The 18193-nt window shown below is 48.1% G+C and overlaps 1 protein-coding gene across 1 annotated transcript in view; it reads right to left on the reverse strand.

Moving 5' to 3' along the window:
- Positions 1-16424, reverse strand: part of SCD5 (stearoyl-CoA desaturase 5) — a 163304-nt gene extending 146880 nt beyond the window's left edge. Inside the window, exon 1 of the mRNA XM_030819070.1 lies at positions 15730-16424. Within this exon, the coding sequence (XP_030674930.1) occupies positions 15730-15961 (232 nt within the window). The 5' untranslated portion in view covers positions 15962-16424. The remainder of the gene's footprint in view (positions 1-15729) is intronic.
- Positions 16425-18193: the final 1769 nt, after the last annotated feature.

Raw genomic sequence — 18193 nt, forward strand, 5'->3', positions numbered from 1 at the left:
CTTATTTGAGGCTTTCTCCAGGGTCCTTTTTCACCTCTTACTTCCTAACAGCTTTTCCCCACACATCTAAGGGATGATCCAACTATCTATTCCCATCCCCACCCCCATCCTCCCCAGAGAAAACACGTTACTCCACCCCTATAAAGTATTCCAGGTCCTAATACTCTCCCTGCTCCTGTGAAACTCCCATTCCCTCAAGGTGTCAGCCCTGTGTTCGAAGAAAATATGTGCTGAAAGCACTTCACACCAACGTGTGGATTCCTATGGAGGGAACACACCCACGGCTATTCACATGCCTAAAATTGCACCTCTTGTCAACCCTAAGGAATCTGGGCTGGAATTTCAGTCACTCTAAGGAGAGCCACACAACAGTACTGAGGTGGGAGAAGGGTGATGTTCAACTGATGGGGACACAGCATCACTCCCAGGCCACCTGCTTCAGGGCCTGAATGTCTCCAACCCCCTGGGTATAAGAACCACCAGCAACACTTGATAAAATGCAGATTCCTGGGTCTGGCCCCCAGAGATACTAATTCTGTAGGTCTGGATGGAGCCCTGAAATCTGCATATTCAACATGCAACTCAGATGACTCCAAGGCAGACGGCCATAGACCACACTGTGCACTTCAGTACGACTCACTCATGACTGATTCCTGCTTCTCTTCTCTGTTTCCACCCATCTCCAGCCTCTCACAGCTGCTTTTCCCAAGGACTAGGGAGAGTTAGTAGGAAAAAGGTTGCCCCCAAAGTTTTCCATGGACTAGCCAGAATGACCTCTGCCAATACTTGATACTTAGTAATTTACAGATACAATTGCCTGGAATTTGCTTCAATCTAATCCAAAGGGGGAAAAAAGTAACTAAAGAGGACATGGCAAAGATGCCTGATGGCATTAGACTTTCCACTGTGCAGTAGAGAATATCAAAAGTAAATTTCCAGATATTTTACTCAGCAAGGCCAGATTTAAAAAGGAAAAAAATAGGCCAGGCGTGGTGGCTCACGCCTGTAATCCCAGCACTTTGGGAGGCCGAGGTGGGCGGATCACCTGAGGTCAGGAGTTCGAGACTAGCCTGACCAACATGGAGAAACCCTGTCTGTACGAAAATAACAAAATTAGTTGGGCGTGGTGGCACATGCCTGTAATCCCAGCTACTTAGGAGGCTGAGGCAGGAGAATCGCTTGAACCCGGGAAGCAGAGGTTGCCATGAGCTGAGATCATGCCATTGCACTCCAGCCTGGGCAACAAGAGTGAAACTCTGTCTCAAAAAAAAAAAAAATAAAAGGAAAAAAAATAAAATTTAAAAAAGGAAAAAGATTTTTAAAAAGAAAGAAATGTCCAGATTTTGATAACTGTGCTGTGTTTATATTCTTGTTCTCAGAAAATATACACCAAAATATTTAGAGATAAAAGGACAGAATGTCTCCAATTTATTCTTAAATGGTTCAGAAAAAAAATATATAGATATATAGACATACACACCTATATAACGTATATACATACATACAGGAAATGATAAAGCAAATGAGGCAAGATGTCAACTCCTGAAACTGGATAGAGTCTACAGGAGTTCCTGATACTATTCTTAACAACTGTTCTATGAGCTTGAAATTACACATCAAAGTAAAACGGTTACAAAGAAAAAATTCCCCAGGTGCATGTGAGGCAGCGGTAACAGTTCTCTTTACTTTTGTATATGTTTCACACTTTCTATAATTTAAAAAAATTACCTATACAATGCTTCAGGTGATGGTTTGAGTGACGCTGACACCAGGCTAGCCCAAGAACCTAGGCACGATCTACAGCCTCACGGGAAAATGAACTGTGAGTGAGGAGTACACCTAAATCTGCAGCGTCATCTTCTACATCATATTCCCAACCCCTAACACCAAAAAGAAATAGCTTCACAATTTTATCTTTATGGTGTTATTTTTCTCTGATGAAATTAATATCAATTCTTTTTGGGGGGAGGAAATCGTATACAACGGCAATTGTAAACCAGAAAATAAAATCACATTTTAGATACACATTGCTTCTACTGCAAAAGGAGTTTCTATTAAGACAAGTGAGTGAAAGCCCCAGAATTTAGACAGTGCTGTAATGCCTTTCTTTACGTGGTTTCGGGACATAAATTTAAGCCAGAATAACAGACTGTGTTTTTTTTAAGTTCTCATTAAACTACAACTGTGAAAGGGATAGAAGCTGAAGATTATACGGATTATGTAAGAAGAGGATGCAAATGCAGAGGTCATATTAAAAATATTTGACAACCCACAGGGCACCAGCCAATCAAAACCAGTCAGAACAGATGTAGATTTAAGCCCTGCAGCTGGGCCAGGCATTAACCCATTAGCTCCTGGATCGTTGGCGATTCCAGGAGTACCAGGGAAGGCAGCAGCTATTCACTATTTCAACATTTTAACAACTAGTAGAGCCACAGTGGCGCACACTGATGGAAGCCCAGCTCTGTCCGTAGGGAATATTAGCTCTAATAGCTGTGGCTTGTTCCAGTTCTCATGGGAGCTCTGCCAAGTTAAGTGCAGATCCCGTCTATACTCACAGGGTAGTGGCTTTGCTCACCACCCCCCACCCCTCCAGCTCCAGATGACGCTGTAGGAAACCAGAATATGCCGCTCCAAAATACACTACTCTGGCATAAGGATTATTTTGAGCTGAAAGCAATTGAAAAGAAGCAGGTACAAGAAGAGCTCTCTGCCCTCCCCTTATTTGCCTAAAAGCAGGACATAAATTTACAAAGGCTAAAGGGTCTTCCTCCCCTCTTTACAAGGAAAAGCAAAGGATGACCAAGGAAGACAAAGTTAGACCCCTAGCAGCCTTAAGACATCAAAGGAATCTACATAACAAGCCTTACTAACTACCCTTTATCAATTTGCCTTCCCTCCAGACTCAAAGTCCTTTTCGTTTGTCCTGTCTCTTCTTTATAAATTTACTGTTCTTTGTTGAAAATCGTATGTAAGCCTACATGCAAAGTCACCTCCTTGAGAATTACCCATTTCCTGGTTATCTCCCATGTATACCTGAGGTATCTATGTCAATAAACTTCGATTTGTTTTTCTCTAGCTACAGGGGGTCTTTCCCTGCTAAAAATGACAAAGGATGGAGATAAAATTATTTTTTCTCCCTCTACAGAGTCTAAAGTAACTTGAGTATAGCTAAAAAATGCTAATGACTCACCCACTCTTCAATTGCTACACAGCCAAACAATGGATTTGGGGGTGAGCAGTGGAAGGGGGAGATATGTAGGCATTATTCACACTTCTTAATAAATATCTTCTTTTGCTAATAGAGACTCCAGGGCAAAACAAATGTTTCTGGGGACACTCAAGTGAGTCATAGGCTGAGAATAGAGATGAGCTTTATTGTAACCATCTGCAAAAGCTTCTTAGGAACCTATTAGAGGAGTGGGTTGATAAACTACTCCATGGGACAGTTACATTTTAGAAATTCATTTCAAAAAAAAAAAAGAAATTCATTTCTAACTTCATGCGTGGAAGTTTGAAAGTAAGAATATTTTCCATTATCTACCCCTGCCTAAAGAACAGTACGCTGGTTAGGGTACTGGGGGAAATTACAGCTGTTCCTTTCAGTTATGAAAGGGAGAAGGGCAGAGACCTGGTCTTTGTTTTCTTACACAATGGGTGGCCCAGGCTGTAAGTGATTAATTACTTGCTTAATAAACGCTTTTTGATGTTAAGGAGGAGGGTGCTATTAGAGATGGCCTTTCCAATTTAGGTCATAGCCTGCATTTGTAAGCCACTGTCTCTTCAGAGAACCAAGCTAAAACCAACACAGCCCAAATAGCAAGTGTGGGACAATGTTCATAGAATAGGTAGTGATATAGGAAGAAAATAAATGTAAACCTGATTTCTAAACTCTATTCACGTCTTGTTTCATTTTCAAGCTCATTGATATTTGATTTTTTTTCTCTATTTAAGAGGCAATCTTCGGCCAGGCACAGTGGCTCATGCTTGTAATCCCAGCACTTTGCGAAGCCGAGGCGGGCGGATCACCTGAGGTCAGGAGGTCGAGACCAGCCTGGCCAACATGGTGAAACCCCAACTCTACTAAAAATACAAAAATTAGCCCAGCATGGTGATGCATGTCTGTAGTCCCAGTTACTGGGGAGGCTGAGGCAGGAGAATCGCTTGAACCCAGATGGCAGAGGTTGCAGTGAGCCGAGATCACACCATTGCACTCCAGCCTGGGGGACAAGAGCGAGATTTTGCCTTAAAAAAAAAACAAACAAAAAAAGGCAATCTTCAAAAACTTCCACCCCAGAGGACCCAACAGCCACCAGGAGCAACATAGATCAAGCACTTACCTTAAGTAGGCATTTTACATGCCTTGTTTGACTGAAAGGTTTTACACAATGGCTAAGCCACAGTCCCGCTCTACACATTTTTCTGACATCTGCCCTTTAAGGTTTTCTGTCCACTCCGGCCAAAAGCTATTGTTTTGGTTCACACAGCTGGCTCCCTCCTCCTAAGCAAGATCTTTGTTCCTAGATTGTTTGCGCAAATAAAAAGTACCTGCTGTGTGAGGTTAAGTGAGGATGCACTGGCCTTATAAATGCTCCCTTTTCAAGCAAAATCCGAGGCAAGAGAACAGAAATCTGGTGATGACTTCATCAGTGAGATTCTGTGTCACTTGAAAGATGTGGAAAATCACCAACCAAGAAAACGATCAGTCTGGGGAAAGTATGTCACCATGGAGAACCTTGGTAAAGAACACATTCTAAGTCACTGGTTTTCCCTCTTTTTTTTTTTTTTAATTCAGTTCCAGGAACCCTCCCACAAGGGTGTTTAAAAATTCCCTGTGCCCAGAGTAACCTACCGCTCTACTGAGAAGAGCACACTGAAATGTAAAACACAGAAGCCAGACCTTTCCAGGGAATGGAGGCAACACCAAGGAAGGCCTTGGAAGAGGTGTTGGCTGTCTCAGCAGCCACGCCCTCCGCTTCCTTTGAGCCAGAGCCTCTGTTTCGTTTTGCCCTTGCCTCATGTGACTCAGTGGCTGCTGTGGTCTGAATGTTTGTCTTCCCTCCAAAATTCCTATGTTGAAATCCTTACCTTCAAGCTGTTGGTATTAGGAGGTGGGGCTTTGGGAAGGTAATTAGGTCATGAGGATGGAACCATCAGGAATGGGATTAGTGCCCTCTAAGGCACTAAGAAAAAGCTGGTGGGCTAGACTCAGTGACTCATGCCTGTAAGCCCAACACTTTGGGAGGCTGAAGTGGAAGGATCATTTGAGGCCAGGAGTTTGAGACCAGCCTGGACAACATAAAAAGACCCTCATTCTCTATAAAAATAATAACGTAAAAAATTAACCAGGTATGGTAGCGTGCCCCTGTAGTCCTGGCTACTTGGGAGGTTGGGGTAGGAGGATCCCTTGAGTCCAGGAGTTCATGGTTAGAGTGAGTTGTGAGCGCACCACTGTACTCCAGCCTAGGTGACAGAACAAAACCCTGTCAATCAATCAATCAATCAATACTTTTTAAAAGGCTGGAGAGAGAAGTGACCCTTCACCCCTTTTGCCATGTGAAGACATAGCAAGATGGCACCATATATGAATAAGGAAGTGGGTCCTTACCAGACACCAATCTACCGACGCATTGTTCATGGACTTCCCAGCCTCCAGAACTCAGAAATAAATTTCTTCTGTTTAAAAGCCACCCAGTTTGTGGTATTCTGTTATAGTATCCTCAACAGATGAAGAAAGTGTCCAACCCTGATCAGGCTGAACCACCCACAGTAATCCATCCCCTTCCCAATGACTGGTTTAAAAAGGGACACATGACACAATCCTACAAGTGAGACTTTTTTTTTAAATCTTTTCTTTGACAGTCTTGCTCTGTCACCCAGGCTGGAGTGCAGTGGCATGATCTCGGCTCACTGCAACCTCTGCCTCCTGGGTTCAAGCAATTCTCGTGCCTTAGCCTCCTGAGTAACTGGGATTACAAGTGTTCACGATCACTCCCAGCTAATTTTTGTATTTTTAGTAGAGATGGGGTTTTGTTATGTTGGCCAGGCTGGTCTGGAACTCCTGGCCTCAAGTGATCCACCCACCTCAGTCTCCCAAAATGGTGGGATTACAGGCATGAGCCATTGTGCCCGGCCACAAGAGAGATTTAAGAGGACACCAGCTGTGAGGATCAGCTGTGAGGTAACCAGGAAAGATTTTGTCTCTGATAAAATGAAACTTCAGGAAGGGGCAGCCTCTTTCTCCTTCCATAGGACATTGACTCCATGTGCTGCCCGGAACTCTGGCAGCCACCTTGTAACCACGAGGAAAACTGAATGCAACAAGCCACCATGGCAGAAAACAAACCTGCTATTTGATAGCATTGCTGGGTCATCCTAAAAGTGCCCTATCTCAAGATTTTTTATCAGTGAAATTAGAAATTTTCCTTTTCTTTTAAGCCACTTGAAGCTGAATTTTGTGATACCTGCAGCCAAAAGCATCCTAATACAATTTGCTACACAAGTTTGTAGAAGGCAGCCCTTCCCTCAGGCCTCCCCACTGTTGCCAGTTCATCTGTTAAATAGACAAGCTGGATTCCCAAGGGCCATGCACAGAGTTTCCTTGCTATTTTTCCTCAGCTCTATTCATGAAAATAAAATTAATTTTCTAGTCCATGAATTAAACATTGCTGCTGCCGGCTGAAAGATTTTAATAACAGCCTTTTGTTGACAAGAGAGGCAGGATCCCGACGTGTTCTAAAATAAGCTACAAGGAGTCAGAAGGGTAGGAGGGGAGGCAAAGGGGAGGAGGCCATCAAAAGGAAAAACTGCAAAATCCCACTCAAGTCCAGCTTCTCTAAATGGTCAGCCTGTGGTTGAACTTGTGTGCAGATGAATCACCTGGAGATGTCGTTAAAATGCAGACAGTGATTCCGTGGGGTCGGTGAGGTCTGAGATTTGTTTTCTCTAACAGGCTCCCAGGTGATGCTGATGTTGGTGGTCCGAGGACCACACTTTGAGTAGCAAGGCCCTTAAGGCTCAGGCAACTGCAGCTGTAAGACTGTCTACATGTTTGTTCTAAAGCTCTGGAATGTTTCCAGAGAGAAACCTGCAGCCTGCCAGGACCCACAGAGCCCTCCAACCTTTCTAGTAAGCAGCAGGCCCTGCAGTAGCCCCAACACCTGCAAAAATGGGGAGTGAGATATGAAGGAGGGCAGATCCATCTTCCCTGGAATGTGGGCTCGTGGGAATCAGCTGCTAAAGAAAGAATGAGGGGGAATGGGAACAACCCCCTCTCCACACATGTACCTTTTAGAAGCAGCGGAAAGAGTACAGGACAAAGGAAGGAAAGGGAAGGAGGATGGGCTCTGGGTTTGGTCTGAGTTTGTGATAGCCTTAGGGGTTTTTTTTTGTTAGTGTATTTGTTTGTTAGTAATTTTTCCCCCAGGACTGAGTCTGAGTCTTGAAATCAAATCCCCAAGTGGGACTTCATTCCAAGCCTTCCCTCAGCTCCATGCAGCCTGAGGCAGGTGCCCAGCCCCACCTCAAGCCCACTTAAGAGTCAGGGACACTCGCACCCAATGAGATGTTTGTCCCAGCATCTTTCCTGAATAACTTCACACATCCCACTGACAGGTGCTGGTCTAGAAATTGGGCTTGAGACTGTTCCTCCACATTAGAAATCATTGGTATGTGTGATGGGCTGAGAGGAGGAGGCGAGAGCCAGTGGGAAGGTTGCAGGGAGCCCTGGGCAGCCTCTCTTTCCACAAACCAGATGAGGTCTGCTGAATCTTCTCACCTCTGAGCAGAGACCTCCAGCGCGTCTCCCTCTCCACGTTATGTTCCTCTTTCTCCGCTCTACTCACCAGCCATGCTGAATAATTGAGTTCTTGAGCTGCCCTGCCCTGTCTCTCTTTCCTCGGGACCTTTGCTCAGGCTGTGATGCCAGCTCACCCAGCCTCTCCACGACCAGCCCTGCACCTCCTGACGCGCTCCACTTGGCTCCTACCTTTGGGGAGCCTCCCAATTCCCCCTAAGCTGGCACTGATTCTCGGCCCCACAGCACTCGAGAATGGATGGTGCCTTGAGGGGTGTCACCTGTGCACCTGTTTCTCCAACTGGCCTGTAAGTGCAATGAAGTCAAGGATGGTGCCAGCGCTTGGCAGGTAATGAGTAAGTAATAAATATTGTTGAATAAGGAAATTGAATAATGGTTCTCAGCCCGCTGTGCATTAGAAACATGTGAATAGCTTAAAATAAAGAAAAAAAAAGCCAGGTCATCTCTTTTAGACATTCCAATTCATCAGGCCTAGGTAAAGAAAGGCCCAGGCTTCTGACAATTTTAAAAGCTACCCAAGTGATTCTGATGTGCCACCATTTCTGACAATCATTGGAATTTAAAAAATGATTAGTGGGCTGGGTGCGGTGGCTCATGCCTGTAATCCCAGCACTTTGGGAGGCCGAGGCAGGTGGATCATGAGGTCAGGAGACTGAGACCATCCTGGCCAACATGGTGAAACCCCATCTCTACTAAAAATCCAAAAATTAGCCGGGCATGGTGGCATGCACCTGTAGTCCCAGCTACTCAGGAGGCTGAGGCAGGAGAATTGCTTGAACCCGGGAGACGGAGGTTGCAGTGACCCGAGATCATGCCGCTGCACTCCAGCCTAGGCGACAGAGCAAGACTCCATCTCAAAAAAAAAAAAAAGATGAATGGATGAATGAATATGTGCCTGCATGCACGACTGTGAGGATCTCTCTCGTGGCCACTCACACATATAATGAACAAACAACGGCCATTTGTGAGGGAAAATAGCTGGTACCTGTTGTTGTGGCCACCAATCCATTGCCAGGGGAAATAAAATTGGAAAAAAACAAAAACTGCCTTTACCCAGGACCAGGGCTTCCTGATAACCACGGGGCTTTCTTTATCCAGCGGGCTGGCTAGACTGTCTCGCTCTCCAAAGGAAGAGCTGAACAGAGGGAATGAGTGAAGTGAAACACTAAGGAAATGTGTGGATGGAAAAGGAAGGCTAACATTTACTCTGTGCTGGCTTCCAGGCAAGCTCCTTACTGCATTCATTTGATTCCAGGTACAGCCTAATGCCGGTTGTACTCTTGTTACACCCAAGGTTGTGGCACTTCCAAAGAAACATGGGACAGAGGAATGGGTAGACTGCGTTCCAGAGACTACAGAATTTCAAAGTAAATGTTCAATGAAAAAAAAAATGCTACTCAAAGACACTTTTAACACTTTTATAGATCCTTAAAACAACAACAAAAAAAACCACGGCTGTGTCACCCTTTTGCAAATCTATCACTGACTTTTTCCAAGCAACTATTATAATTTTATGCCACACACAAAACTAGGTAAGGTGAAAACTAAAATATTATAGCAAGGTCATGATTAAATATTTGGATTTAAAAGCTGTGCCTAGCCAGGCATGGTGGCTCACACCTGTACTCCCAGCACTTTGGGAGGCCAAGGTGGGCGGATCACCTGAGGTCGGGAGTTTGAGACCAGCCTGACCAACATGAAGAAACCCTGTCTCTACTAAAAATACAAAATTGGCCAGGCATGGCGGTGCATGCCTGTAATCCCAGCTACTCGGGAGGCTGAGGCAGGAGAATCGCTTGAACCCGGGAGGCAGAGGTTACAGTGAGCTGAGATCGCACCATTGCACTTGCACTCCAGCCTGGGCAACAAGAACAAAACTCCATCTCGAAAAAAAAAGCTGTGCCTTACATTTGAGTCACAAGTACTCCAAGTCGGAAACAGACCGGTAAGCCAGTGCAGGTTTCATGACCAGGCCCCTACCTTGGGAGGTAATAATAGTAGATAGCATTGACTGTGTACTCTTTAGCAAGCCCTTTAGCATATGCCCTATCCAGGCACAGTGGCTCATGCCTGTAATCCCAGCACTTTGGGAGGCCAAGGCAGGAGGATCACTGGAGCCCAGGAGTTCAAGACCAGCCCTGGCAACATAGTGAGACCCCATCTCTACAAAAAACAAACAAACAAAAAACAGCTGGGTGCAGTGGCACACATCTCTAGCCCTGGCTACTTGGGAGGCTGAGGTGGGAGGATCACTTGAACCCAGGAGGTTGAGGCTGCAGTGAGCCATGATGGCACTGCTGCACTCCAACCTAAGTGACAGAGCAAGATCTTGTCTCAAAGAAAATACATATGCCCCAATTCTCAAATAACTGCCAGCTCAGTACTATTGTATCCATTTTACAGATGAGGAAACTGAGGCTCACAAACTGTAAAGAAACGAGTCTGAAGTTGAACTAATTAGCAATGTCAGGATTCGCACTGGTTTCTACTCTGCAGCTCTCTTTCTCATTTCATGGTCACAGTGCCGTCTGCAGTGACCTTGATCAATTTGTTTGTTTTAAAACTGAGTTAATAATGTTAACCTCAATCTATGTTCATACTTGTTGGGACTACTAGAGCCAGCAAAAGCAAACTATTCTCTCCGGTCTAGCTGCAATCCAGGCTTGGGTAAGGCTCTTAATGCTTGCCCATTTGTTAAAAATGCAAGAGTTGTAACAACAATGGGCTTGGAATTACAACGTTTGAAAGGAAGAGTCATTCACTTTTCTTAGATTTGTAGTAGTTTAATTGAGCATTAAAGATTTTTTTAAATGATGAGTCAAAGGAAGAGGGAGGGAGAAAGTCAAAACTGAGACTCTAAGAGATTCAGAGAAATGATGTGGCCCTGTTTCTGTAGCAATTGTAACTGGCTGTGCCCAAAAATCCCAAAGAAAACGCTAAAGACCAGCTGAGTTGTCAGCTGAACAGAAAGATCCCAGCTACAAAACAATGATCTTTTGGAGGAAAATAGGAGGAAGATGGAATGAAAGAGAAGGGCATGGAGGAGGGAGGAAGTACAGAAGGGATTTGTGTTCATCTCTCTTTGGAACGTTGAGAAAGAGCCCTTATTTCCAAAGTCAAATCTATCTTTTCTATGCAAGAGAGGCAGTGAAGCCAAGTTCTGTGCCATCTTTGTGGAATTTATTGTGCTGCCGGAAGAGTTTTTTTTCTTCTGCTAAAGAAAAAGGGCCAGTATTAGGACCAATAATAATGACAGTGAATAATTAACACCAACCAAGAGCCAGGCACTGTGCTCAGTGATTTACACATATCATCTAATTTGATTCTCACTTTAGGAACAAACAGTATTAACATATCCATTTTAAAGGTGAGAAAACTGCTTCAGAGATGTAAATTTGTCCAAGGCCATTCAGCTGGTAAGTAAGTAGAGGAGCAGGGATTCACATTCAGATCTGCCTGTCTACTGAGCCTTGCTTACTCTAGAAAACCATGGGGCAAGACAGAAGTCATGACCATGCATTCTTGGGGCTCCTCAACAACCTGAGGGACTTGATGGAAAAGAAGCACAACCCAGTGAAGACATCAGGACCAGATACAGGCTACCCGATGCCCGACAGAAGACAGCTCATCTTTGGGCAAATTTCAGAATGTGACTGGTGGACCAGCGCCTTCCAAGCCCCAGCTTCTACTGACCACCCCATCACCCCACACTGCCTTGTTAATCTCCACCACTTCTCAGCTTCCTTGCCATATGTTGAATCCCACTCAGGATGGTGCAGATGCTCCAAGAACCCAGCAGGGCACCAAAGAACCCTATATCTGCCTCAATAATGGTCACGTTTGCCCCAAGACAGGATAGAAGGATGGCTGATGTATCAAAGGAAATGGAAAATTACTGCTTTGCATGCCTGGTGCTGTCAATGAAGTTATCTCATGAGGAAAACAGTCACGATGTCACTATGGGACACATTTAGAGGACTCAGATGACATTTAGGGAAAAAACAGAAAAGGGCTTGATGTTTCTGGGAGGCAACAGCCAGATGTCTGGAGGCCATCAGGGGAGGCTCCGCTGGGAAGCAGCCCCAGGGCTCACACCTCCACACGCTAACTGCAAGGCATCACTCCCTGCTCTACCCATCTTGGGATTCAGGGCTGTCCCTTGGCCAGAAACTCTCAAGCAGGCATTTTTGTGAGCTCAAGCCTTCAGATGCAGGTTTTTCCTCTAGTTGGAGTTTGCATTCTGTCCTTTTTTTTTTTTTTTTTTTCTTGAGACGGAGTCTCACTCTGTCGCCTAGGCTGGAGTGCAGTGGTGCAATCTCGGCTCACTGCAAGCTCCGTCTCCTGGGTTCACGCCATTCTCTTGCTTCAGACTCCCCAGCGGCTGGGACTACAGACGCCCACCACCATGCCTGGCTAATTTTTGTATTTTTAGTAGAGATGGGGTTTCACCATGTTAGCCAGGATGGTCTCCATCTCCTGACCTTGTGATCGGCCCGCCTCAGCCTCCCGAACTGCTGGGATTACAGGCGTAAGCCACCACGCCCGGCCGCTTTCTGTCCTTGAAAGTCATGAACTCATTGCTGAGGACCTGGGGGCACCAAGAGCATTCTGTCCTGACAGCCTGCCAACTCATAAAACGAAAAGGATAAAAAGGGAAAACAACATGCTCTGGCCCCAAGGAGAACAACTTGATGAACTAACAATTTGATGGCTCTTTCACGGATGACATTTTACCACCATGCAAATTACTCTCCACACACTGCACATCCAACACATCCCCTGCTGGGTGCACTGCATAGATGCCTCTTGTTTCCAGGGCAACCTCATCTGATGTGGAGAGTGGCAAGCAATGGACAGGCTAAGCCTATTTCCTCTACAAGTCAGGTCCTTGAAGTGCATGAGCAGCCCACTGGGGCATGAACTTGGCCCTAATGCTACATCTAACCAGTAGGGAGGTGGTGAAAAAGGGCGTTCAATGGGGGGAAATTTGTGGATCAAGGCACCAGGGCTTTCACTGAAAATAACCCTAAGTCAGTGGTCTGCCTAGTCCCTCTGCTTACCCTATGTAGCCTAGTCATCAGCACAGCTGATCTTAGCTGGTCTCTGATTGTCCCTCATTTCTTCCCTCAAAAGCTATTCAAGAGACTGAGTACAGTGGCTCACGCCTGTAATCCCAGTACTTTGGGAGGACTGCTTGAGCCCAGGAATTCAAGACTGGCCTGGGCAACATGGTGAGACCCCCATCTCTACAAAAAAATGAAAAAGAAAATAGCCGGGTGTGGTGGTGCACACCTGTAGTCCCAGCTACTTGGGAGGCTGCAGCGGGAGCATTGCTTGAGCCCAGGAGACTGAGACTGCAGTGAGCTATGATCGTGCCACTGCACTCCAGCAAGACCCTGTCTCACAAAAAAAAAAAAAAAAAAAAAAAGCAGAAGCAGTAGCTATTCATCAGATAAGACCCATTGTTTGGAATGTTTCTAAGTCACAATTTTGGACCTTAAAACTCTAATATCTACCATTGTCTGCTATTTTTCTTTTTTTAGGGAGGCAATGAAGGTGGGGAGAGAATTAAGACTTAGGGGCCGGGCGCAGGGGCTCACACCTGTAATCCCAGCAGTTTGGGAGGCCAAGGCGGGGGGATCACGAGGTCAGGAGATCAAGACCACCCTGGCAAACACGGTGAAACCCCATCTCTACTAAAAATACAAAAAATTAGCCGGGCATGGTGGCAGGCGCCTGTAATCCCAATTACTTGGGAGGCTGACGCAGGAGAATGGCGTGAACTCAGGAGGCGGAGCTTGCAGTGATCGGAGATCGCGCCACTGCACTCCAGCCTGGGCGACAGAGCAAGACTCTGTCTCAAAAAAAAAAAAGAAGACTTAGGAAATAGCAGATGAAGCAAAGGCAGAATTTATCCGGGGAGGTATGGGATGGGGTTTGGGATACGTGTCACAAAGGGGAAACCAGATTCCTTCAGTGTGTTAACTTCTCTAAGGAAGCTAGAGGAGACTGGGGCCTGGGAGGTGTCCTCTAAACCAAGGTCTTTCAGAACAAAGGTTCTATCTTCACCACAGAGGGCGGTCTGGAAAGGGCAGAGGTGACCTGGCAAACTTGGAGAGAAAGGCCTTGTCCTTGTGGCTCCTGGTCCAATGCCAGGGTCTTGGGGCTCAGAGGCTGTGAGAAGTGGAGCCTGTGAGCCCTAGGCATGTAAGATAATATTTTAAGTGCTCACTTTTCCCTGAGCACTCTCTGAACACCACAGCTATTAAAGATAAGCCTCAATCCCCTAGAGGCCACCAGGCTCTGAGGACCAAGCCCTGCCCTGCCTCTGGAAGCAGGGGGAGAGATGAGCTTGTTGGAGAACTCTGGGCAATAAGGGCTTTGGTTGGCAGCGTGGGAGTGTGTTCATGAAGCAACAGCAGAACACCATACAGTCTAGTCAGTTGGAGAATTAAACCAACACATAAAGGTGATGGTGAAAAGGACACAGAAATGAGGAGGTTCACTGAGAGAAGGAAAGATGAAGCAGGAGATTTTCCAGAGCTTTGGGGAGACTTTAAAGGCTTTAGGGATCCCCAAAGATCCTACCTCTCTCACCATCCCTCAACTCTGCTGTGCCCTCCCTGAGCCACACCCCCTAAGAGGTACCCACTTCTGGATGGCTTTGCTTCCAAGAGCAGCGACTGCAGGGTTTCAAGGGAAGGCTTGGAACCATAGTGGCCCCATTATCTACCTAGGCATTTGGAGCTGGCACCATGCCAAAAAACTCTTGTAGAAAGAGGTCTTATTTTCTTCCTTCCTCTTCCCCTGTGGAAATAAAAGTAGGTTGTGTTTCTCCTGCCCGCCCTTAGAGATCAGGGAAACGGGAGCTGGAAGAGCATCTTGGATTACCTCGTCAAATTCTCACTCAGCGTATCAATGCCTGTGCCTTTTGTCCTGGCTACTGCCGCTTCAGTAAAGGAGGCGAAAACCAGTTATTGCGGCCAGGGCGGCTGCGAAGTGGTTCAAAGATCAACGACTGGGGTCGTGCAGGGTGGGCACGGAGCCCCTGGGGCCCAGGGGAAGGGGAATGGTGGTCAGCGCCTGGGCTCCCTTCACTACTGGCAGGAGTGGGGGTGCACGGAAGGAGGGTACCAGGAGAGCCACAGGTACGGAACAGACCCGCACTGGCCAGATGGGAACAGGGTTTGGAGAAGGCTCCGCACAGCCACAGTCGGAGCTTCGTGCTAGGGTCAGACCGCTCTCGCCATGGGCTCGGTTTGCTCACCGAGAAACTTCCGAGGCCGGAGAACTGCAAATGGGCATAGAAGATTGCGGAGGGGGCAGGGACAGGGGCCTTGGAGAAGCAAGAGGGGAACCGGTATCTTCCATCTGGTGCGGGTAAACCAAGACTCTATCCTGTGCCGGGTCTCTCCTCCCCGGTCCAACTCCTTTTCTTGTCCTCATCTCTGCCCGCAAGGTCCATGGTCCGCGGAGGTGATGGGGGGAATAGGAGAGCGCCAGGGACCGCACGGGTGACACAACCGCCCGCCCGTCCTCCCCCGCTGGGAGCCGATTCAGCCTGCGCCGAGCCTCTCCCTTCGCGCACCTCTGCGCACAGCGGTGGCGCCGCAGGACTCCGGGTCCTCCCGGCTCTCCGTCGGGAACCCGGCAAAAGCACTTCCTTAGGCAGACCGCGGCGGGGTAGGGGGGGAGCGGAAGTTGAAATACTGGGACAGAAACACCTGCCCGTCCCAAGGGACGGAGAACTGGATGCCAAGGGGGCCGGGGCGCGCAGCGGGAGGCGAGGGGAGACCGGGGGTCGCTGCGCACCGCCCGCAGCCGAGGGGCCAGCGGCGACCTCGCGCGCCCCAGCGCGGCCTGGCCACGGGGGCCGGGGCGCAGGGGGCGCAGGGGGCGCCGGCGGCACTTACCCCAGAGCAGAGTGAGTGGCTTGGCTTTGGGGATGAGCATCAGGGAGTACACGGCCCCCAAGTGGAGCAAGCTCATCAGGACGACGTTCCTCCAGACGATGTTCTGCCGCTGCCCGCGCGCGCCGGGCCTCTCTGGGCCGCCGCAGCCCTCCGAGCTTTCGAGCCCGGCACGGATTTCTTCCTTGGCGTCGCAGAAGGGGATCTTCCCCGCGTCGGTGGCCGGGCCTGGCATGGCTAGGCGAGGTGGGCGCCCGCAACAGCAGCAGGCAGGCAGGCGCTCGGCCCGAGCGGAGCTCGAGGGTGGGGGAGGGGGCGGGGGCGAGGGCTTCTGCCTTTTAGGGGGGAATTCTCCGCACGTCCTGTCCCCTCCTTCCAGCCCTTCTCCCGGGCTCCTGCGCTCTTCCCCAGGGTCTTAGCGTGGCCTAGGGATGCAGATCTTGGCGGCCGGCATCTGTGGCTGGCGTATCCCCCACACGGCTGCCTGGGCTGAACTCGGCAGCGAGAAAGAGGAGGCGCGCGCGGGGCGGGAGGGGCGCGCGGCCGGGGAGGGGGAGCTGTGGAAATGGAAAGAGGCGGGAGACGCAGGAGGGAGCGCTCCGAAGTAGCGCTTAAGAAAGCCCTGCTTAGCTACAGCCAATCAGAAGCGCCCGTGCGGCGCTTAAAGACAAAGGCGCCCCCCTCTCGGCTCTTCGGGGCCGAACCGGGGAGCCCGCTGGGCGGGAGTCGGTCGCCTCCGCCCGGGGGCGGGTGGAAGGCGGCTCCCGGGGCAGGGAGCCTGCAGGGCGGCTCACAGCGTTTCTGCTCTTGTGTGTGTGTGACCCCCAAAATGCCTTTTATCATATTTTTCCAGTCCCCCCCCGCAAAAAAAAAAAAAAAAAAAAAAACTTCCCGAAACTATCATCCCTTTGAGAAGCCTTTTATTTCTTCTCAAGCCTCAGGCCACCTGGGTTGGAGAATTTTAAATACTTGCTTGGAGTCGCGACACTAGTTAAGGCCGGACCCACGATGAGAATCAGAAGTCCCTGAGTCTGCCAGTTAGTAGGGCTCCTCGGGCCAGGGGAGGGTTGGAGGGCAGCTGCTGGTTCTTAATTAGGCAGCTGTGGATGACCCAGGCACACAGTAAGTGCGCAGTTGGTGCTTGTTAGGTGATGCACAGATGATTTGGGCCAGTTCGCTGCCGTCGGTGCCCTGGCCACCCTCGGCCCATCCGCCGCGCCACTCTGTTTATGGTCAATTCTAGCTAATCAGCGCACTTCTGCAACGTCTTCTTAGCTCTGAGTGAGGAACACTACCTTGAAATCAACACCATTGAGAATCGGGCTTTACAAAAAATCACCCAGAACGTTCCAAGGAAAATTAACCTGTGAAAGATTTGTGTCTGCCCACTTCTCTCCTAAAGCTGATGGTTTAAGAGCTCTCCAGAGAGGATCCTAGTTGCACAGAAAATGGAGGGAGGATTGAGCTGGAAGTGTCTGAAGCAGGTGTGACCGCACTTGCGGGCAGGCAGCAGAAGTAAAAGGGTTCGGGACGGCATCTCTGAGTTCTAGTTTTAACTGGCTGGAACCCAGCCCAACTCTCTGGCCACAGATTTCCTCACCTGAGAAGCAGAACTAGTTTCTACTCTTCCTTCCAGCTTGCATATTCCATGAATGTGAGTTCGAAGGGGCGCCATTATGTTGACCAAAACCAGCTGATTTTTAGATTAACCGTTGTTAGGAATCATTTCCAGGATTTCAAGAGAGGGAAAAAATTTAAAAGACTGACTGCATGAAAGGGCCATGCATAAGTAACTTATTGTTAGCAGACCTGAGCCAGTCCCAGAAGCCAGACAAAACAATGCCTGATTTAAGCTAAAGTAAGGTATGTGGCACTTGTGGAATCTAGGCCACTGAGTCAGTGTTACTGTGTTGCTTCACACAGAGCTGAAATTAGAGAATTTGCCTGGAGACCAGATAAATGTTGGCGCTATATAATGACCAGTCAGACAATGGAACATGAAGTTGGAGGGTGCGAATTTCATCAGCCTGTTCAACCTGGGCTATGTAATGAACCACGTTTTCTTCTCATGCTCTGTCTGCTCTCCATACCCAGCAGACCTTCGTACTCCCTGTGGCTCTCTAGTTCAGACTGTCCTTTCTCCCTGGCGTAGACTAGTTGCTCGGCCAAAAGCCTCTCTCCAGGTTATTGGAAAGGCTCAATGCTGTAAAGACCCTCATTCTAACCATTCAGTCATTTATTTGGCATTTATGGGGCACCTGCTATGTGCCAGGACCAGTGGGCACAGGGGATCCAAGGATGAATAAAGTATGGTCCCGCCCCTAAAGGAGCTCCTATCTAGAAGCAAAGATGGAGCAAACAAATGTAACCTCTTGACTATGGCCTTGGAAGGGCAGAAAGTTACAGTCCATTATCGGAAAAAAAAATTTTAATTAGGTATCAAACTTACATACAAGGAGTCCGGGGG

The sequence above is a fragment of the Nomascus leucogenys genome, chromosome 9 (assembly GCF_006542625.1).
Source record: "Nomascus leucogenys isolate Asia chromosome 9, Asia_NLE_v1, whole genome shotgun sequence".
In the NCBI taxonomy this organism is placed as follows: Eukaryota; Metazoa; Chordata; class Mammalia; order Primates; family Hylobatidae; genus Nomascus; species Nomascus leucogenys.